Here is a 22,435-nt window from a genome sequence, read left to right as displayed (position 1 = left end):
TAATCGCGCACCAAAACTATTTTTAACACGTGAATTGTTCGAATTGTTGCGAAATGAATGGGTTTATAAAAGCACATGTTTTACTCCAGCAGCAACCAGCTGAGGAGCTGCAAGACAAATCCCCCTCAAAATAGGCTCTGTATGCTGTGCACATGTGATAGTTGTGTTGGATAAATTAGATACATGATGACTAACAAAAATACACAGGTCAATTTAATTCCACTATATTATACAAATTAACCTATAGACCAATAAGCATGATGGTCAAATGTATTTCCATCAACTGGTATTAACGTCAATGAATAAAAAGCATTATTTTGCAATGGGATTTTTTAAAATCCTGTTCATTTTGGCATGGAACAGCTTTATTAACTTATGGGCTTTTCTTTAAAAAAAAAATTGGCAAAAGCCTGGCAATTGCCGGCTAATGGAAACCGTGACACACACGCGAACAGAATAACAGAGATCTTTCTCCCCAGAACATTTTGCAAAGCAACACCAGTTATTTCAACAAAAGGAGCAAAATGGAGAAACAGTAAAGAAAGTTAAAAACAAGAGAAACACAGTAAATAACATAGAAACAGAAAAGGCCGGTCAATTTGATATTGTTACACAGCACGATTTCACTGTGTAGAAGAGACGGACATTCAAATACAGAATTTCTCCTTTTGTTCAGTGAGAGTTTACCTTTTGGATTCAAGTATTTTCATATGAAGAGTAGAGTAGCATAAAGTAGGGTAGTGGGGTAGAATAGATTATCATAGTAAAGTAGAGTAGACTAGAGTAGATTAGTAGAGTAGATTAATAGAGTAGTTGAGTAGAATAGAGTATAGTAGTAGAGTAGAATAGAGTATAGTAGTAGAATAGAGTAGAGTAGATTAGTAGAGCAGAATAGAGTAGATTAGTAGAGTAGAATAGAGTATAGTAGTAGAATAGAGTAGAGTAGATTAGTAGAGTAGAATAGATTCGTAGACTAGATTCGTAGAGTAGAGTAGATTAGTAGAGTAGAATACAGTAGATTAGTAGAGTAGAATACAGTATAGTAGTAGAATAGAGTAGATTAGTAGAGTAGAATACAGTATAGTAGTAGAATAGAGTAGATTAGTAGAGTAGAGTAAATTAGTAGAGTAGAAGAATAGAGTATAGTAGTAGAGTAGAAGAATAGAGTAGATTAGTATAGTAGTAGAGTAGAATAGAGTATAGTAGTAGAGTAGAAGAATAGAGTAGATTAGTATAGTAGTAGAGTAGAATAGAGTATAGTAGTAGAGTAGAATAGAGTATAGTAGTAGAGTAGAAGAATAGAGTAGATTAGTATAGTAGTAGAGTAGAATAGAGTATAGTAGTAGAGTAGAATAGAGTATAGTAGTAGAGTAGAAGAATAGAGTAGATTCGTATAGAGTATACTATTAGAGTAGAAGAATAGAGTATAGCAGTAGAGTAGAAGAATAGAGTATTAGAATAGAGTATAGTAGCAGAGTAGAAGAATAGAGTAGTAGAATAGAGTATAGTAGAGTAGAATAGAGTTTGGAGTAGTAGAATAGTGTAGTATAGTAAAGTAGAGTAGAATAAAGTAGCAGAAGAGTAGAGTAATTGAGTAGTGTAGTAGAGTAGAATAGAGTAGTAAAGTAGTAGAATAGAATAGCACAGTAGTAGAGTAGTGGTGTGGACTGGGATCAGGACCAGACTGAAATAGAACTATGACAGGACTAATTGGAGGCAACTTGGAGGTCAAAGGCGTCCGCATGCTTCCCAGCCGAAACAGTTCGTGCATATATTATGATGACATTTTCTGACATTTTTATCCTTTTGGACTTCGGGAAGAGTTTTTGCAGCTGTTCAGGGACACAAGCCGAAGTCGGTAGCCGAAGTCGGTGATTGGTCACCAGTAGGGATTCTTCTATAAAGTCGTTGTTGTCATTCAACGTGACAACTAATTTTCATGCACATTTTTTCATTGATAAATACTGCACCAAACATCTTAGTTAGATGTAAATTGCGCAACTAAGATCTCATCGGCAAAAGCGTCAAAATCTCACGAGTTCTTAGATTCATTCTGACTATTTTGAGGAATTGTATGCTGGCTACGGCATCTCAAAATGGACATACTAGGATTTTGTATTGATTTTTCAAGTGACAGTCTTAAGGGAGTACGCAAGCGCACTCGTTACATTCTCTGCAAGGCGCCAGCCGAACTGAAGCATGTGGAAGCCTCAAATCGTATCCGCTTCCGAATGGCTGACAATGCACATGGTAAATGTTTCATGTTCGAGGAGTATGTAAGAATTAGTGAGCGTTTGTGTATGCATTGTTTATGAGTGGAACACAAATCCATATTAATTGTAGGTTTAGGTCACATTTTGGTCTCTGTGTGTGTGCACATCGTTGTGTATGCTCACACATCAGCCTGTGTTTGTGTGTGTGCCTGTCTGTGTCACACAGAGGTCTCTGGCCCTGGTGGGTAGTAGGCAAAGCCAGCCCGAGTTTACGGAGCACGTAGAGGCTGTGGGTGCGGAGGTCTGCCCCACCCCCATCAGCCCAGTGGAACAATACCAGTTTGTGGGGGAAGAACTCAGACCTGTGGAGTGTTCGGGGCCCTGGAACCCCAAGGTGAAGGTGGGAGGTGTCAGTGCCCTTCCGTTTGGAGGAGGGGCCAGAAGGGTGAGAGGACACGGGGGTCAACTCTGCTACACTGCTCTGCAACAGCTTGTCAATGTCCTGGAGAGAGGGAAGGAGGGGATAGAGAGAGGAAGTGGTAAGACCTACTGAAAATACCCTGGTCTGTTTCATGTTCAATTCACATTCAGGTGATCAGCATGCAATAAAAATGAAAGAATAACATACATGCTGTACCATTTTCTAACACCAGAGGTCAAAAGTACACTGATGTGCCCTGGGGATTTTATTCAATCAAATGTATTCAATAATAATCAACAATGCCAATGTTTTCATTGATGTTAATACCAGTTGATGGTATTTTACCTTATCTCCATGTTTAAGATACCAAATGTATTTATTTGCACAAAATGCATGTGTGGCATTGCCTCTGAAACCTGTGTTGACACGGGCAGCATGTGAGTGATCCCAGAAAAATACATTTACCTTTTATTATTATTATTATTTATTTATGTCATCTTTATTTAACTAGGCATGTCAGTTAAGAACAAATTAGGCTACCTAAGAGCATCTCTCAGCAGGACAGAATGAAAGCCAGAAAATTCCTCTGTATCCCAAGTGAGTTTACAATACAGTACCAGCCCAAGCCAGTCACCCTGATCTTCCAGGCTAACCACCCTAAAGCACTCGAAAGAGAATCATCACACGTAAACCACCCAGAAGGCCCCATGCATTTCATTCCATGTTTGTGATTTGTCCAAAACCAGCTAGCAGTGAAGAGCCTCTTGCAGGAAATGAAATGTCCCCAATCACAAAGCGTAAACCATCACCCACCAAGATGTACCCCACAGTTACCGTAACAGCCCTCACCATCTGAGGGGGCGTGGTCTAGGGGCTGGCTGAGAAGGTAGTTAGGGTTGTGTGACATCATGGAGTCATAAGTCCTGGCAGCTCGCACCCCTTCACCTCCTCTTTCCCCCCCACAGGTCCTAGCAGGGCAAAGCATGTCGCTCTCACTGCCTCCACCACCAGCAACAGGACTGGGGTCCGGGCCCGTGGCCGGGGATACACTCCCCTCATGCACGCCATCAGCCCTCACCCTCTGTGGGCAAACAGTAAGGGTGAGAAGGGGTCAGGAACCAGGAGGCGGTTCCGAATAGAAGACATGCTGTGAACCACTGTACTGTAACTAACATGATGATAGCCCTTCAACTTCCCAGCGTACTGCTAGCAATAATCTGTCTGTTGTCAAGGAAGATTAGTCTAGCGTCGGTGTGCCACACATACTAGCAAGTTAGCATTTGGATGGAATAACACATCAATGTACATTTTACACATGAATATACAATACATACTGTGCTACATTTGAATAGCATCCATAGAGGAACATGATGAGAATGACAGGCTGAGTATGGTACTGGGTGAGGTTGTAAAGCTAGCGAGACGCTAACAGAAGGCTAGTGATAGGTTAATAAGGTTATGAAATCAGTGATTAGAGCTTGTTATCAGCTTGATCAGCAGTAGCATATTTAGCAGTATGAATGTCAGTATTGTCTGGCACTTGAGTTCAATTGTTTGACATAGAAATGGAAGCCCTGGATGGGAACACTATTGTGATTGAAGTTGGGAGCTAAATGTTGAAACTGATGTAACTCAATGACGGTGGAACACTGACGTGACATTGACGAAAGTGTTTAAAAAGAGTCACCTCCTCCTCCTCTTCTGCAGTCTCTCGGCCAATCAGAAACTCAATCTGCTGTCGGACTGAGTGAGCATGAAGATGGTGGATAGCTCCACGGTAAGGCACGAGCGATTGGACTGCCATTGCCATTGCCCAGGGTGATGGGGTCAGAGTGCGGAGGGAGACAGAGGGAGGGGTGGGGTGAGGAGAAAGATAGAGACAGACAGGAGAGATTGAAGGGGGGCGATTAGGAAGCAAGGCATAGGCAGAGAGGGAAGAGAAAAGTAGAAAGGAATCAGTCAGATTTAGCTACAGATCTGAAAGCATTGGATAGGTATAAGCAATGTGATATTTGCTTCACCTTGCCTTCTGATAGGCTTGGTGGAATTTTTGCCACATTTCTCACATCTATGCAATTGTGACAGGAAGTAGTAATAATAGGTGGTGAAAGGTGGAGGAGTTTTAGCAATACAGTGTGGGTTAACAGAGGGTCAATCTACACTGAACAAAAATATAAACGCAACATGTAAAGTGTTGGTCCCATGTTTCATGACCTGAAATACACATTTTCCATACGCACAGAAACCTTATTTCTCTCAGATTTTATGCAAAAACGTGTTTACATCCCTCTTAGTGAGCATTTCTCCTTTGTCAAGATAATCCACCCACCTGGCAGGTGTGGCATATCAAGAAACTGATTAAGCAGCATGATCATTACATAGGTGCACCTTGTGCTGGGGACAATAAAAGGCCCTTTAAAATGTGCAGTTTTGTCAAACACTACAATGCCACAGACTTCTCATGTTTTAAGGGAGCATGCAATTGGCATGCTGACTGCAGGAATGTCCACCAGAGCTGTTGCCAGAAAATTGCATGTTCATTTCTCTACCATAAGCTGCCTCTAACATGGTTTTAGAGAATTTGGCAGTACATCTAACCAGCCTCACAACCGCAGACTACGTGTAACCAAGCCAGACCAGGAGTTTCACATCTGGCTTCTTCAACTGTGGGATTGTCTGAGACCAGCCACCCGGACAGCTGATGAAACTGTGGGTTTGGACAACTGAATTTCTGCACAAACTGTCAGAAAGGGAAGCTCATCTGCGTGCTGGTCGTTCTCATCAGGGTCTTGACCTGACTGTAGTTCGGCATCCTAACCAGCTTCAGTGGGCAAATGCTCAACTTCGATGGCCACTGGCATGCTGGAGAAGTCTTCACTGATTAATCCAAGGTTTCAAATGTAGTGGGCAGATGGCAGACAGCGTGTACGGCGTCATGTGAGTGAGCGGTTTGCTGATGTCAACGTTGTAAACAGTGTGCCCTATGGTGGCGGTGGGACTATGGTATAGACAAGCATAAGCTACGGACAATGAACACAATTGCATTTCATCAATGGCAATTTGAATGCACAGAGATACCGTGACGAGATCCTGAGGCCCATTGTCGTGCCATTCATCTGCCGCCATCACCTCATGTTTCAGCATGACGATGCACAGCCACATGTCGTAAGGATCTGTAAACAATTCCTGGAAAGTGAAAATGTCCCAGTTCCTCCATGGCCTGCATACTCACCAGCCATGTCACCTTGAAACATGTTTGGAATGCTCTGGATCGACGTGTATGACAGCGTGTTCTAGTTCCCACCAATATCCAACAACCTCGCATAGACATTGAAGTGAAGTGGGATAACAATCCACAGGCCACAATAAAAAGCCTGATCAACTCAATGCTAAGGAGATGTGTTGCAGGAGCCAAATAGTGGTCACACCAGATAGGAAGTGGAACAGAAAATCAGTCTAACTTTATTTTAAGGTATCTGTGACCAACAGATGCATATCTGTATTCCCAGTCATGTGAAATCCATAGATTAGGGCCTAATCAAGTAATTTCAATTGAATGATTTCCTTATATGTAACTCAGTAAAATCTTTGAAATTATAGTTTTAGTACCATGAGTTGTCTGGCATATCAGAGGGAGCTATACCTGGATACCTTTTGGTGATTTTACAGGTAGGCCTACAGTACTTATCTACTGAACATATTCTTCCTGAAGACGAATAATCCTTTAATTCACTGGTACACTCTTATTTATGTGGTCAAGTTGCGGTCCTTCCTACCTGTGCGCGTTCGGTGGCGGTGGGCCACAGGGTCCTGCAGAGGACCTTCTTGACCACATCAGGCAGCAGGCTGATCGTGATGAGAAGGATGATGCCGAGCCAGGCCGGACCGCTGGACAACATCTGCATGAACACATAGTACATTCTCTGGTAGTTCAGGAAGGGCCTAGAGGGAGAGATGACATCTAGTTATTTTATTTATGTTTAAGTGATACTAATAATGTACAGCGTAAGAATCAGTTAGTTGTAAGAATGAGAGGCGTACCAGATGATGCCTCCCCAGAGCAGTGAGAAGATGACATAGAAAAGCAGGGAGCCCCAGATGACAAAGTGGTTGATCCAGGTCCAGTGGTGTGTGTCCAAGGCAAGCTGCAACACACATGATACACACACATTATCAATCGCCACGCCTGCAGGGCACACAGGATACACACACATTATCAATCGCCACGCCTGCAGGGCACACAGGATACACACACATTATCAATCGCCACGCCTGCAGGGCACACAGGATACACACACATTATCAATCGCCACGCCTGCAGGGCACACAGCTCTAACGACCGATGAGCAAGTTTACTGGATCCATTTTCTCTCACACACAGGCTATTCACATGTGCAAAGGGATTATGGAATCCACTATTATCAGATTCACAAAACACTCACATACACTAACCCACCTTGAGCGTGACAGTAAACACCAGCACAGTGAAGACGAGAGTCCCGAAGGTCCAGTTTCCAAACATCTAGAGAACAGAGAGAGGAGGAACAGTCTGCTACAGTACATCATCACGCTGCATTTCATCCTTTATCTACATACAGAATCCCATTGAGATAAAAGATCTGTTTTCCAGGGAGACATCGGTTGAAACCATTGACTTCTTTAAAACCATTATTCAACACAGAGCACCATCTATAATTACTGTATTACAACCCTAAACCCTGTAACGGTTGACACTTAAACAAGCAATGTCAATTTCACCTGCATTTTAGTGCTGGGACTAGCAACGGACTTCCTGGGTAAGTCTCTAAGAGCTTTGCACACCTGGATTGTATAATATTTGCCCATTATTCTTTTCAAAATGCTTCCAGCTTTGTCAAATTGGTCATTAATCATTGCTAGACTGCCATTTTCTAGCCATATATTTTGAAGCAGATGTAAGAACAAACTGTAACTCGGTCACTCAGGAACCTTCACAATCTTCTTGGTAAGCAACTGCAGTATATATTCTCCTTGCTGTCTCTGCCTGGCCGGCTCCTCTCTCTTCACTGGGATTCTCTGCCTCTGACCCTATTACGGGGGCTGAGTCACTAGCTTACTGGTGCTCTTCCATGCCGTCCCCACTTGAGTGGGTTGAGTCACAGACGTGATCTTCCTGTCCAGTTTTGTGCCTTCTTGGTCTCGTGCGGTGGAGATCTTTGTGGGCTACACTCAGCCTTGTCTCAGGGTAGTAAGTTGGTGGTCTGTTGATATCCCTCTAGTGGTGTGGGGGCTATGCTTTGGCAAAGTGGCTGGGGTTATATCATGCCTGCTTGGCCCTGTCCGGGGGTATCGTCGGACAGGCCACAGTGTCCCCCGACCCACCGGTCTCAATCTCCAGCATCTATGCTGCCATAGTCTGTGCCGGGGGGCTAGGATCAGTCTGTTATATCTGGTGTAATTCTCCTGTTTTATCTGGTGTCCTTTGTGAATTTAAGTATGGTCCCTCTAATTCTCTCCCCCTCCCAGAGGACCGGAGCCCTAGGATAATGCCTGACGACTCCTGGCTTTCCCCAGTCCACCTGGTCGTGCTGCTGCTCCAGTTTCAACAGTTCTGCCTGCGGCTAGGGAACCGTGATCTGTTCACCGGACGTCCTACCTTGTCCAGGGCCTGCTGTTTGACTCTCTCTCTACCGCACCGGCTGTCTCAACCTCAATGCTCGGCTATTAAAAGCCAACTGACATTCACTCCCGAGGTGCTGACCTGTTACACCCTCTACAACCACTGTTTATTATTTGACCCTGCTGGTCATCTATGATGGTTTGAACATCTTGAAAAACATTCTGGCTTTAAATGGCCATGTAGTCTTATAAATCTCCACCCGGCACAGCCAGAAGAGGACTGGCCACCCCTCAGAGCCTGGTTCCTCTCTAGGTTTCTTCCTAGGTTCCCGCCTTTCTAGGGAGTTTTTCCTTAGCCACCGCGCTTCTACATCTGCATTGCTTGCTGTTTAGGGTTTTCGGCTGGGTTTCTGTATAGCACTTTGTGACATCTGCTGATGTAAAAAGGGATTTGTAAATCAATTTGATAGATTGATTGATATTTGGCCTTGTGTTGTACGTTATTGTCCTGCTGAAAGGTGAATTATTCTTCCATTGTTTGGTGGAAAGCAGACAACCAGGTTTTCCTGTGCTTAGCTCCATTTGGTTTCTTTTTATCCTGAAAAACTCCAGTCCTTGCCAATGACAAGCATAGCCATAACATGATGCAGCCACCAACAGGGGGGCAGGTAGCCTAGTGGTTAAGAGCGGGGCCATTAACAGAGGCGGCAAGGTAGAAAAATATGCTGTTCTGCCCTTGAGCTAGGCAATTAACCCCCAACAACTTCTCCCCAGGCACCGACGACATGGACGTTAATTAAGGCTGCCCCCCGCATCTCTCCGATTCAGAGGAAAAAAGTGATTAGATTTTTCTAAGTAGCCACCTTTTGTTTTGATGACAGCTTTGCACACTCTTGGTATTCTCTCAACCATCTTCACGAGGTAGTCACCTGGAATGCATTTCAATTAACAGGTGTGCTTTGTTAAAAGTTAATAAATAAATAAATTCCACAAATGAATTTGTTTGAGTCAATCAGTTGTGTTGTGACAAGGTAAGGTTGGTAAACAGAAGATAGCCTGAAGGTCAGTCAATCCAGAACATTAAGAACTTTTAAAGTTTCTTCAAGTGCAGTCGCAAAAACCATCAAGCGCTATGATGAAACTGGCTCTCTTGATGAAACTGGCTCTCCGCCACAGGAAAGGAAGACCTAGAGTTACCTCTGCTGCAGAGGATAAGTTCATTAGCGTTACCAGCCTCAGAAATTGCAGCCCAAATAAATGCTTCACTGAGTTCAAGTAACAGACACATCTCAACATGGTCGAATTGCTTCAAAGAAACCACCACTAAAGAACACCAATAAGAAGAAGATACTTGCTGGGCCAAAAAGCACGAGCAACAGACATTAGACCGGTGGAAATCTGTCCTTTGGTCTGATGAGTCCAAATTTGAGATTTTTGGTTTCAACCGCCGTGTCTTTGTGAGACGCAGGGAAGTTGAAGGAATGATCTCCGCATGTGTAGTTCCCACCGTGAAGCATGGAGATGTTGTGATGGTGCTTTGCTGGTGACACTGTCTGTGATTTATTTAGAATTCAAGGAACACGTAACCAGCATGGCTATCACAGCATTCTGCAGCGATACGCCATGCCATCTGGTTTGAGCTTAGTGGGACTAGCATTTGTTTTTCAACATGACAATGACCCAACATACCTCCAGGCTGTGCAAGGGCTGTTTGACCAAGATGGAAAGTAATTGAGTGCTGCAAAAGATGACCTGGCCTCCACAATCACCGGACCTCAACCCGGTTGAGATGGTTTGGGATGAGTTGGACCGCAGAGTGAAGGAAAAGCAGCATATGTTCAGCATATGTGGGAACTCCTTCAAGACTGTTGAAAAATAATTCCTGGTGATGTTGGTGGAGAGAATGCCAAGAGTCTGCAAAGCTGTCATCAAGGCAAAGGGTGGCTCCTTTAAAGAATCTAAAATATATTTTGATTTGTTTAACACTTTTTTGGTTACTACATGATTCCATGTGTTATTTAAAAGTTTTGATGTCTTCACTATTATTCTACAATGTAGAGAATAGTAAAAATAGACAAAAACCCTTGAATGAGTAGGTGTCCAAACTTCTGACTGGTGCTGTATGCACGCACGCATATAATTATTATTTTGGACGAGATATATATATATATATATATATATATATACACACACACACACACAGTTGAAGTCGGAAGTTTACATACACTTTGGTTGGCTTCATTAAAACTCGTTTTTCAAACACTCCACAAATTTCTTGTTAACAAACTATAGTTTTGGCAAGTCACTTAGCACATCTACTTCGTGCATCTACTTTTTGCCACAATTGTTTACAGACAGATTATTTCACTTATAATTCACTGTATCACAATTCCACTGGGTCAGAAGTTTACATACACCAAGTTGACTGTGCCTTTAAACAGCTTGGAAAATTCCAGAAAATTATGGCATGGCTTTAGAAGCTTCTGATAGGCTAATTGACATAATTTGAGTCAATTGGAGGTGTACCTGTGGATGTATTTCAAGGCCTACCTTCAAACTCAGTGCCTCTTTGCTTGACATCATGGGTAAATCAAAAGAAATCAGCCAAGACCTCAGAAAAAAAGTTGTAGACCTCCACAAGTTGGGTTCATCCTTGGGAGCAATTTCCAAACACCTGAAGGTACCACGTTCATCCGTACAAACAATAGTACACAAGTATAAACACCATGGGGCAACGCAGCCGTCATACCGTTCAGGAAGGAGAGGCGTTCTGTCTCCTAGAGATGAACATACTTTGGTGCGAAAAGTGCAAATCAATCCCAGAACAACAACAAAGGACCTTGTGAAGATGCTGGAGGAAACAGGTACAAAAGTGTCTATATCCACAGTAAAACGAGTCCTATATCGACATAACCTGAAAGTCCACTCAGCAAGGAAGAAGCCACTGCTCAAAAACCGCGACTACGGTTTGCAACTGCACATGGGGACAAAGATTGTACTTTTTGGAGAAATGACCTCTGGTCTGATGAAACAAAAATAGAAATGTTTGGCCATAATGACCATCATTATGTTTGGAGGAAAAAGGGGGAAGCTTGCAAGCTGAAGAACACCATCCCAACCGTGAAGCACGGTGGTGGCAGCCTCATGTTGTGGGGTGGCAGCATCATGTTGTGGGGGTGTTTTGCTGCAGGAGGGACTGGTGTACTTCACAAAATAGATGGCATCATGAAGGCAGGAAAATTATGTGGATATATTGAAGCAACATCTCAAGAGGCAGTTAAACCTTGTTCGCAAATGGGTCTTCCAAATGTACAATGACCCCAAGCATACTTCCAAAGTTGTGGCAAAATGGCTTAAGGACAACAAAGTCAAGGTATTGGAGAGGCAATCACAAAGCCCTGACCTCAATCCTATAGAACATGTGTGGTCTTCTTGTGACTTCGTCCACATCTTGTTACGTTACAGCCTTTTCTAAAATGGATTAAATTTTTGTTTTCCCTTAAACTACACACAATACCCAATTATGAAAAAAATAACTGAAATATCACATTTACATAACTATTTCAGACCCTTTACTCAGTACTTTGTTGAAGCACCTTTGAAAACAGCGATTACAGAGTCAAGTCTTCTTGGGTATGATTCTACAAGCTTGGCACACCTGTATTTGGGGAGTTTCTCCCATTCTTCTCTGCAGATCCTCTCAAGCTCTGTCAGGTTGGATGGGGAGCATTGCTGCACAGCTATTTTCAGGTCTCTCCAGAGATGTTCGATCGGGTTCAAGTCCGGGCTCTGGCTGGGCCACTCAAGGACATTGAGACTTATCCTGAAGCCACTCCTGCGCTGTCTTGGCTGTGTGCTTAAGGTTGTTGTCCTGTTGGAAAGTTAACCTTCACCCCAGTCTGATTGTCCATAGTGCTCTGGAGCAGGTTCTTATCAAAGATCTCTGTACTTTACTCAGTTCATCTTTCCCTCGATCCTGAGTAGTCTCCCAGTCCCCCAGTCCCTGCCACTGAAGAAAACACCCACAGCATGATGCTGCCACCACCATGCTTCACCGTAGGGATGGTGCCAGGTTTCCTCCAGACGTGACGCTTGGCATTCAGGCCAAAGAGTTCAATCTTGGTTTCATCAGACCAGAGAATCTTGTTTCTCTTGGTCTGAGAGTCTTTAGGTGCCTTTTAGCAAACTCAAAGTGGGCTGTCATGTGCCTTTTACTGAGGAGTGGCTTACGTCTACCATGAAGGCCTGATTGGTGGAGTGCTGCAGAGATGGTTATCTAGAGCTCTATCAGCGTGATTGCTCAGTTTGGCCGGGCGGTCAGCTCTAGGAAGAGTCTTGGTGGTTCCAAACTTCTTCCATTTAAGAATGATGGAGGCCACTGTGTTCTTAGGGATCTTCAATGCTGCAGAAATGTTTTGGTACCCTTCCCCAGATCAATTTTGAGTCTCATAGCAAAGGGTCTGAATATTATCCGTTTTTTTATACATTTGCAAAAATGTATAAAAACCTGTTTTCGCTTTGTCGTTATGGGGTAATTGTGTGTAGATTGCTGATATTTTTATTTATTTAATCCATTTTAGAATAAGGCTGTAACATAACAAAATGTGGAAAAAGTCAAGGGGTCTGAATACTTTCCCAAGGCACTGTATGCATAATGAGACCAATTATGGTAAATAACCTTGAAAGCAAAAGCAGGATGCAAAATATAGTGCTAAAAATAGAGCAAATCAACGCATTTGTTCCTTAGTCATCCCCCTCTCTGTGTGTGTGGTCTCTCCACACAGATGACTGTCAAAGCTGCCATCGGAAAGGATCAGGAGGAAGAGTGCGGGAGACAGGAGAGCAAGATGGATTGAGGGAGAGTCAGATGAAGAGAGGGAGAGCAAGAGGGAGAGTTTGGAGAGAAGGAGAACGCTATAGAGAAAGAGATGGAGCGAGACGTAATCAGAGAGATCAAGAGAGATGTAGGAAGAGGTAGAGTGAGAAAGGATGTGTTTTATTAGCATAGTGGAGGAGTTGGAACCCCCATATTGTCATCCCTGACTACCCCCTCCTCCTCATCTCACTAGCCTAATCAACATAATCATGTCCCTACCCAAGGAGCTTGACAACTAGAAATGTATCTCTGTACAATAAATATATCTTCTACAAATACTAGACAATGTGAACATACATTGTTTGGGTGAAAGAGGGCACCTTCCAAGACAGTGCAGCTAGAATGAACAGCAGAGTGTCTGCTTTTTTGACAAAATGCATCGTCTATGACGTACAACTACTGAGCACATTGGCACTCTCACACACACACAGTTAAATACACTACCAACAGATAAAGGATAATGTGGGGGAGTGACTAGTGTATCTATATTAGTAGAGTGGAGCTAGTGAGGTCAGGTGTTGGACTGGGTAGATGCGCTCTAGAGATGTGGAACTAAACAACTACAGGCAGAATGAGGTGGATGTCAGAGGTGGGGATGGATGGTTTCGGAATGAAACGGTAAAGCTCAAAGCTAAACTCATAACTAAAAACCAACAGAAGCTAAAAGAACACGATAGATAAGAGACAGAGAGAGAGAGAGGGAGAGAGACAGGCTTACCATCTGTGTGTTGGTGGTCATAAGCTGAGGAACAGGAAGAAAAGTCAAATAAAGTAGAAGCAGAGAGGAGGAAGAAGAAGAGAAAATAATCAGGACAAAGAGTAAATGGATTCCAGGATGTTTCAACTTAAAAAAAAAACAGGACCAAAGGCAATACAAAACAGTAATGACATAAATCAACAGTACAGAGAAAGATGCTATTGCAGTGTCCATATGAATGGAGTCCTGATGGTTGTCAAGCTAAAGAAGACCACTGTGTTTCCATCTGCACTCCGAACACAAATTAACCACAACCTGACCTTAACTTACCCATAGATAACCTGAACCTGACCACATTGTATTACTCCCGTTTCAACGTCTGGTGTTATGGGACAATCATATGTAGATGGATGGGTGTTCTATCAACCATCACTGTGAGTGAATCGCAAAATGGCACCCAGCTAATGGTCAATGCTTATGATTTGGGGTTTGGTCATCTGATCCTCGATCTGTGGTAAGGGGCAACATGTCAACTGGTCCTTGACAACGGCGCTCTGCCCCGGTTGCAGTGGAGACGGTTGCCAGGGCTCACCTGTCCGTTACTGGTGAAGGTGGTGTTGTCGAACAGGAAGTAGGCACCAAAGAAGAAGATACAGGCGTTGAACAAGCCCAGGCACGTCCAGTAGAGGAACACGGGCCAGCGCAGCAGAGCGTTCTTAGCTACGTCCCTGAGACGGAAAGAGGGCGGGAGATGGGGGGGGGAGGGGGAGAGAGTGAGGACGGGAGATAAAGAGAGAATGTTTCAAACAAAAACAATATCATTGGTTCAAACCTTTTTTTCTGTGTGGGAATTATATCGTCTTTCAAAACAGTTTTAGTGGGATGTTCCTCTGACCTGTACAGAGTGGGATCTCTCTTGAGCATCTCTATGCTGATGTGTTTCTCTATGAGGCTGTAGAGGAGGATGGGCAGCGAGGTGAAGCTGATGTTGTACAGCGTCAGGTAGGCTGTGTCGTACAGTGGCTGCACAGGGACACAAAGAGCACAGTCAGAAAGATACAGGCCACACATGACAAAACAGGCAACCATGACGGGCAACCGTTATAGGCAACCGTCATTTTGGATGATTCTAAACACCTACCTGCTGAGAGAATCCACAGAAGAACTGATAGAGGAACTGAGGGAAGATGAAGCACACATTCTGGAGAGCGAGAGAGTGAAAGTGGGAGAAACAAAGTGAGAAAGGGAGGACTAAACATTGTTTCCTCATTCAGCTGCTTGCAGCTTCGTGCCTCGACATTTGGCTAACCAATGGCTCTCTCTTCTGGGACAGGTACCAGGCTGAGGTCGTGTCAAAGTCCCAGGTTGTGTCATTCAATACTAAACAATCGAAATGTGTGCCCAGTAAATGCCCAGTATTGGTGTGAGTAGTAAAGCTCACCTTGTAGAAGAAGTACTGCACCAACTCAGCGATGCGGATGTAGTAGAAGTGTCCGTGCACCAACAGCATCTTCTTCAGGTGTTTGAACTTTGGGATGGCGTAGTCACTGTTCCTCGCCGCCTGGCGCCCCTCCTTACCCATGATGCCTTAGAAGACAGAAAGGGATTGGTTGATTGATGGAAAACATTCATACTAATAGGTCTTTGTTAAATATCTAGTGTCTGTTTTGACACCAATGAGATGTCTGGGACCCAATGACTCCCACCAATCATAGAATATAAATGAGTGCTAGCTGATGGTTCCCACCAATCAGAGTAGACCCAAGCGCTTGCCAATCAGAGAGATGAGCTCACCGATGCCCACGTGTGCCTCGAGAATCATGCTGACATCGTTGGCTCCGTCACCGATAGCCAGAGTGATGGGGTGCTCCTTAGATGCCTTGATCAGCTTCACAATCTGGACAGACAACAGTCATACCACAACTCATTAACCTGTTGAGTCTATGGGGGCGCTATTTCATTATTGGATAAAAAAACGTGCCCGTTTTAAGCGCAATATTTTGTCACGAAAATATGCTCGACTATGCATATAATTGACAGCTTTGGAAAGAAAACAGTCTAACGTTTCCAAAACTGCAAAGATATTATCTGTAAGTGCCACAGAACTCATGCTACAGGCGAAACCAAGATGAAACTTCAAACAGGAAATGAGCAGAATTTCTGAAGCTCTGTTTTCCAATGTCTCCTTATATGGCTGTGAATGCACCAGGAACGAGCCTGCGCTTTCTGTCGTTTCTTCAAGATGTCTGCAGCATTGTGACGTATTTGTAGGCATATCATTGGAAGATTGGCCATAAGAGACTACATTTTCCAGGGGTCCGCCCGGTGTCCTTTGTCTAAATTGGTGTGTAATCTTCAGTTGCGGTCATTTTCTCCTGGGATTCAGGACAGAAAGCACACTTCCACGAACGATATATCATCGAAGAGATATGTGAAAAACACCTTGAGGATTGGTTCTAAACAACGTTTGCCATGTTTCAGTCGATAATATGGAGTTAATTTGGAAAAAAGTTTGGCATTTTGATGACTGGATTTTCGTTTTTTTTTGGTAGGCAAACGTGACGCACCAAACGGAGCGATTTCTCCTAAACAAATAATCTTTCAGGAAAAACTGAACATTTGCTATCTAACAGAGTCTCCTCATTGAAAACATCTGAAGTTCTTCAAAGGTAAATGATTTTATTTGAATGCTTTTCTGTTTTTTGTGAAAATGTTGCCTGCTGAATGCTAACGCTAACGCTAAATGCTACGCTAGCTAGCTACTGTTACACAAATGATTGTTTTCCTATGGTTGAGAAGCATATTTTGAAAATCTGAGATGACAGTGTTGTTAACAAAAGGCTAAGCTTGAGAGCTAGCATATTTATTTCATTTCATTTGCGATTTTCATGAATAGTTAACGTTGCGTTATGGTAATGAGCTTGAGTCTGTATTCACGATCCCGGATCCGGGATGGCTAAGTGCAACTGTTAAATACCAAAATAATACTGCTATATGGTACAGACTAAGATGCACTTTAAAAATCGCTTGACAGTTCACCTCTTGCCTAACCAGGTCATTATAGTAGAAGACCATTTTTTTCCACAATGACTTAACAGGCTTACTAACCACTCTCTCTCATTGGTTTCCCATGTGAAACAGGAAGTGACATTAGACCAACCTGTGCTTTCTGTAGGGGCGCCATGCGGCAGCAGAGCACGGCACTGCAGTTCCTACAGATCTCCAGGAAGATCTCTCTGTAGTTCCCCGAGCCAGAGCTCTCTGGACTGGGCTTCAGCACAGCAGACAGGGTGGCCCCGTCGATGATCAGACCATAGTCCTGACATTCCACAGACAGCCTGGGGAAATACACACAGATACAGACGATAACACACAGAGACACAGACATACCGTGAATATACACAAACAAAATATAGGAAGACAAAATGTGCAGCCTACCCTGACAGGGTGCGTTGTCTGAGTACAGTCCTGCTCAGGTCAAACAGAACGTCATGTAGACTCTGTTCCTCGGTGCGTTTCTTGGTCAGCTCCAGTATCTGTGTGGAGCGGCGGAACAGCTTGCTAGCGTAGCACGTAGCTGCCGCGGTCTCCATCTTGTCCCCCGTCAGCACCCATACCTTCATCCCAGCCTTTTGGAGAGACTCGATGGTGTCTGCTGCCTTCTCCTGGAGCCTGCACAGCAGTCAATAGGTTGTTAGAATTACACGTCACAATAGGCTGTATGGACATTTCAAAGTACGCAAGATAGAAATGATGACATTATTGATCAACAATATTCGTTTTCACCCTATTCGCTTTATATTTATTATTTAAAAATATAACATATAACATATCAATTCAAGAGAAAACCTCCTGATTAAAAAGAGTACATTGATTCCACACCATTGTAAAAACAATCAAGGCCGAGAAGGAGTTAGAGTATTTCCTTTGTGGTCATTGAGAACTACTGTAGTCAATAAGTCTCCTCGGCCAGCAGCCGATGGGTTAACACAATGATCAACTCAGTCTGGTTATTGATGACTAATCTATACAAGGCCAGGTCAATGTGTATCATACATCAGAGGGCTAGTCAATTAGAAAAACAAGTGGTCATCAATCAGGAAATCCATGATGGTAAATCTCCCTTTTACATCTCTCTCACTTCTTTTACCCACTCTCTTACTTTTACCCACTCTTTCCCTCTCTCACTTATTTTACCCACTATTTCCCTCTCTCCTCTCTCACGCTTATTTTACCCACTCTCTTACTTTTACCCACTCCCTCACTTCTTTTACCCACTCTTTCCCTCTCTCCTCTCTCACGCTTATTTTACCCACTCTCTTACTTTTACCCACTCTCTCACTTCTTTTACCCACTATTTCCCTGTCTCCTCTCTCACGCTTATTTTACCCACTCTCTTACTTTTACCCACTCTCTCACTTCTTTTACCCACTCTTTCCCTGTCTCCTCTCTCACGCTTATTTTACCCACTCTCTTACTTTTACCCACTCTCTCACTTCTTTTACCCACTCTTTCCCTCTCTCCTCTCTCACGCTTATTTTACCCACTCTCTTACTTTTACCCACTCTTTCCCTGTCTCCTCTCTCACGCTTCTTTTACCAACTCTCTTACTTTTACCCACTTTCTCACTTCTTTTACCCACTCTTTCCCTCTCTCCTCTCTCACCCACTCTCTCACTTCTTTTACCCACTCTCTCACTTATTTTACCCACTCTTTCCCTCTCTCCTCTCTCACCCACTCTCTTACTTTTACCCACTCTTTCCCACTCACTTCTTTTACCCACTCTTTCCCTCTCTCCTCTCTCACCCACTCTCTTACTTTTACCCACACTTTCCCCATCTCCCCTCCTGCTGTTTTCCCCTGAATCTCTATCTCCTTTCCCTCTCTCCCGCTCCCTTTTTCTTCACAACTCCTGCTTTCCATCTTCCTCTCGTTCCTTCCCCTTCCTCCCTCTCTTACCACCTCGTATCTCCAACCCCCCCCCCCCTCTCTCACCACCTCGTATCTCCAACCCCCCCTTTCTCTCCTACCTGTCCTCCACGGCCGTAGCCCCCAGCAGGGTGAAGTCCCTCTCAATGAGGTCATAGGCTTGCGCCAGCCGTTGCTCCCTGTCCTTCAGGGCCAGCTTGGCGTCGCTCAGCTGATGACATGCCTCCTCGTACTCCGCTGGGGACAGACTTCTGTAGGCCACACACAGGGTCCGTAAGCCCTCCTGACAGAGGTAAACAAGAGACTCAGTTGAGTGAAAGAGATTATGGTTATACCTGTTATAAAGGGGCAATCTGCAGTTGCTACATCCATTTCTGGACCTATTCTTGAACAGCATAACTTATGTACTTTACACCATTGTTTATATCTAAGTTGTTTTGGGGTATCTGTACTTTCCTCTACTATTTATGTTTTTCACAACTTTTACTTCACTACATTCCGAAAGAAAAGAATGGACTTTTTACACCATACATGTTCCCATACATGTTCATTTGATTAAGTTCAATTGGTGCCGACTGGTTTGCTGAACATAAGGAATTTTACTTATGATACTCAAGTATATTTAAAACCAAATACTTTTAAACTTTGACTCAAATAGTATTTTACTGGGTGACTTTCACATTCACTTGAGTCATCTATTAAGGCATCTTCACTTTTACTCAAGTATGACAAATGTGGTACTTTTCCCACCACCGTTTATAAATGCCTCATGAGCTAAGTTCAACTGTCGTACCCCATCAGAACCCAACATAAGCTTGTTTTACTCCAATGTTTGTAAACAAAGTAAATGTAAACATACTGTATAGCCACAAAACAATAAATAAAGCTGTACTTTCATATCATAGATGGTCAGTCCTTGCATCCACGGCGGTTTATGAATTTGAGTGGGGTTACATTTCTCCAGCCCCATCCCTCAGCTTTTTATGAAAACTATTGGCGGGGAGTGCAATTCTATTGCTTCAACAGTGAATTGCCCCTTGAAGGTAATAGCAGCCACAGTACTATGACCATAGCAGATATATGATTTAGGGTTGTGAGACTGTGGCATCTGTGGCATTGTGTTGTGTGACAAAACAGCACATTTTAGAGGGGCACCTGTTTAATGATCATGCTGTTTAATCAGCTTCTTAATATTCCACATCTGTCAGGTGGATGGATTATCTTGGGGAAATGCTCACTAACGGGTGTAAACAAATTTATGCACAAAATCTGAGAGAAATACGTTTTTTGTGCATATGGAACATTTCTGGGATCTTTTATTTCAGCTCATGAAAAGTGTTTGTTTCATGTTCTGTTTATATTTTTGCTCAGTATAAAGAAAATATGCTATATAGAGACTGTGTGTGTGTGTGTGTGTGTGTGTGTGTGTGTGTGTGTGTACACGTGTGTATAGACTTACCACAGCATTCTGCTCCACCCGTGCCCTCACCTGCTCCACCTTCCCTGACACCACCCTGGGAAAGATGGAGGTGTCTGCCCCTTTACAGAACAACAGGTACTCCCCTGAGGACACACAAACACACACAGTTGAAGTCGGAAGTTTACATACACTTAGTTTGGAGTCATTAAAGCTCGCTTTTCAACCACTCCACAAATGTCTTGTTAACAAACTATAGTTTTGGCAAGTCGGTTAGGACATCTACTTTGTGCATGACACAAATCATTTTTACAACAATTGTTTACAGACAGATTATTTAACTAATAATACACTGTATCACAATTTCAGTGGGTCAGAATTCCAGAAAATTATGTCATGGCTTTAGAAGCTTCTGATAGGCTAATTGACATCATTTGAGTCAATTGGAGGTGTACCTGTGGATGTATTTCATAGCCTACCTTCAAACTAAGTGCCTATGCTTGCCATCATGGGGAAATCAAAAGAATTCAGCCAAGACCTCCAAATTGTAGACCTCCACAAGTCTGGTTCATCAATTGGGAGCAATTTCCAAACGCCTGAAGGTACCACGTTCATTTGTACAAACCATAGTACACAGGTATAAACACCATGGGACCACGCAGCCGTCATACTGCTCAGGAAGGAGACGCGTTCTGTCTCCCAGAGATGAATGTACTTGGGTGCAAAAAGTACAAATCAATCCCAGAACAACAGCAAAGGATCTTTTGAAGATGCTGGAGGAAACAGGTACAAAAGTGTCTATATCCACAGTTAAACGAGTCCTATATCGACATAACCTGAAAGGCTGCTCGGCAAGGAAGAAGCCACTGCTACAAAACCACCATAAAAAAGCTAGACTACGGTTTGCAACTGCACATGGGGACAAAGATTGTACTTATTGGAGAAATGTCCTCTAGTCTGATGAAACAAAAATAGAACTGTTCGGCCATAATGACAATCATTATGTTTGGAGGAAAAAGGGGGAGGCTTGCAAGCCGAAGAACACCATCCCAACCGTGAAGCACGGGGGTGGCAGCCTCATGTTATGGATGTGCTTTGCTGCAGGAGGGACTGGTGCACTTCACAAAATAGATGGCATCATGAGGCAGGACAATTATGTGGATATATTGAAGCAACATCTCAGGACATCAGTCAGGAAGTTAAACCTTGGTTGTTATGGGTCTTCCAAATGGACATTGACCCCTTAAGGACATCAAAGTCAAGGTATTGGAGTGGCCATCACAAAGCCCTGACCTCAATCCCATAGAAAATGTGTGGGCAGAACTGAAAAAGCGTGTGCGAGCAAACCTGACTCAGTTACACCAGCTCTGTCAGAAGGAATGGGCCAACATTCACCCAACTTATTGTGGGAAGCTTGTGGAAGGCTACCTGAAACGTTTGACCCAAGTTAAACAATTTAAAGGCAATGATACCAAATACTAATTGAGTGTATGTAAACTTCTGACCCGCTGGGAATGTGATGAAGGAAATAAAAGCTGAAATAAATCACTCTACTACTATTCTAATATTTCACATTCTTAAAATAAAGTGGTGATTCTAACTGACCTAAGACAGGGAATTTTTACTAGGATTAAATGTCAGGAATTGTGAAAAACTGGCTAAGGTGTATGTAAAAACTTCAGACTTCAACTGTAGGTTTAATTGTATACATCTGAATCTCTGAGTTTCTATCCATTATTATGTGAATGAGATGGTGTTTGTAAGAGTGTGTGTTACCTGAGCTAGACTTGACAATGACGCTCATTCTCCTCCTGACAGAGTCAAAGTTCAGCACGTGAAGCAGCTCAAACCTGGAACACACACAGGAGGAGACAACTCCCTTAGTACCAGACATAATACACAGGACATTCTCTAATAATGTACACAGCAATAAGAGGGGCTAGTGACAAAAACAGAATAGTCAAATTAAAAGTCATTATAATAGATGAATCATCCTCCTCTTTCCCTCCCATTACTTTGCATCTCCCTCTCTTTCGTCCTCCTTCGTTCTCTCTTAAAATGGACATTTCATAGATGGCCCACTGCAGAGAGGGATGTCGTTACTGATATTATTCAAGTGGTCCCTGTGGGACCGGCTAATTAAACCCTTGATAAATCCACCAATTCTGGAGTCTTCTGTTCCCACACACCTCTATGTGTCTTTTCACCGTGGTTTCACATGCATTTTTCTTGGCAGTCTTAGTATAAGGAAGTTGAATTCTTGCTAAAATGTTTACAGACATCC

At 43.2% G+C, this 22,435-nt stretch overlaps 1 protein-coding gene across 6 annotated transcripts in view; it reads right to left on the bottom strand.

The window, feature by feature from the left end:
• Nucleotides 1-315: 315 nt before the first annotated feature.
• LOC139380605 (phospholipid-transporting ATPase IH-like) overlaps nucleotides 316-22,435 on the bottom strand; it is a 71,185-nt gene continuing 49,065 nt past the window's right edge. Inside the window, exons 16-32 of one of the 6 annotated variants that reach the window (XR_011628450.1) lie at nucleotides 21,928-22,001; nucleotides 20,194-20,297; nucleotides 18,836-19,017; nucleotides 17,244-17,477; nucleotides 16,966-17,143; nucleotides 15,600-15,702; nucleotides 15,247-15,392; nucleotides 14,947-15,006; nucleotides 14,701-14,828; nucleotides 14,398-14,533; nucleotides 13,827-13,850; nucleotides 7,091-7,156; nucleotides 6,676-6,779; nucleotides 6,411-6,576; nucleotides 4,322-4,431; nucleotides 3,469-3,715; nucleotides 316-2,715 (exon numbers count right to left, since the gene is read on the bottom strand). Coding sequence is in view for 5 of the 6 variants with exons in the window: in XM_071123435.1 (XP_070979536.1) it covers nucleotides 2,708-2,715; nucleotides 3,469-3,715; nucleotides 6,411-6,576; nucleotides 6,676-6,779; nucleotides 7,091-7,156; nucleotides 13,827-13,850; nucleotides 14,398-14,533; nucleotides 14,701-14,828; nucleotides 14,947-15,006; nucleotides 15,247-15,392; nucleotides 15,600-15,702; nucleotides 16,966-17,143; nucleotides 17,244-17,477; nucleotides 18,836-19,017; nucleotides 20,194-20,297; nucleotides 21,928-22,001 (1,960 nt within the window). In the remaining variant the exon portion in view is untranslated. Of the gene's footprint in view, nucleotides 2,716-3,468; nucleotides 3,716-4,321; nucleotides 4,432-6,410; nucleotides 6,577-6,675; nucleotides 6,780-7,090; nucleotides 7,157-13,826; nucleotides 13,851-14,397; nucleotides 14,534-14,700; nucleotides 14,829-14,946; nucleotides 15,007-15,246; nucleotides 15,393-15,599; nucleotides 15,703-16,965; nucleotides 17,144-17,243; nucleotides 17,478-18,835; nucleotides 19,018-20,193; nucleotides 20,298-21,927; nucleotides 22,002-22,435 lie in introns of those variants that run through there. The other 5 variants (XM_071123435.1, XM_071123436.1, XM_071123437.1 and 2 more) reach the window with 5 other exon arrangements.

Source organism: Oncorhynchus clarkii, chromosome 22 (genome assembly GCF_045791955.1).
Source record: "Oncorhynchus clarkii lewisi isolate Uvic-CL-2024 chromosome 22, UVic_Ocla_1.0, whole genome shotgun sequence".
Classification (NCBI taxonomy): domain Eukaryota; kingdom Metazoa; phylum Chordata; class Actinopteri; order Salmoniformes; family Salmonidae; genus Oncorhynchus; species Oncorhynchus clarkii.
This window is presented reverse-complemented; position numbering and strand designations above follow the sequence as displayed.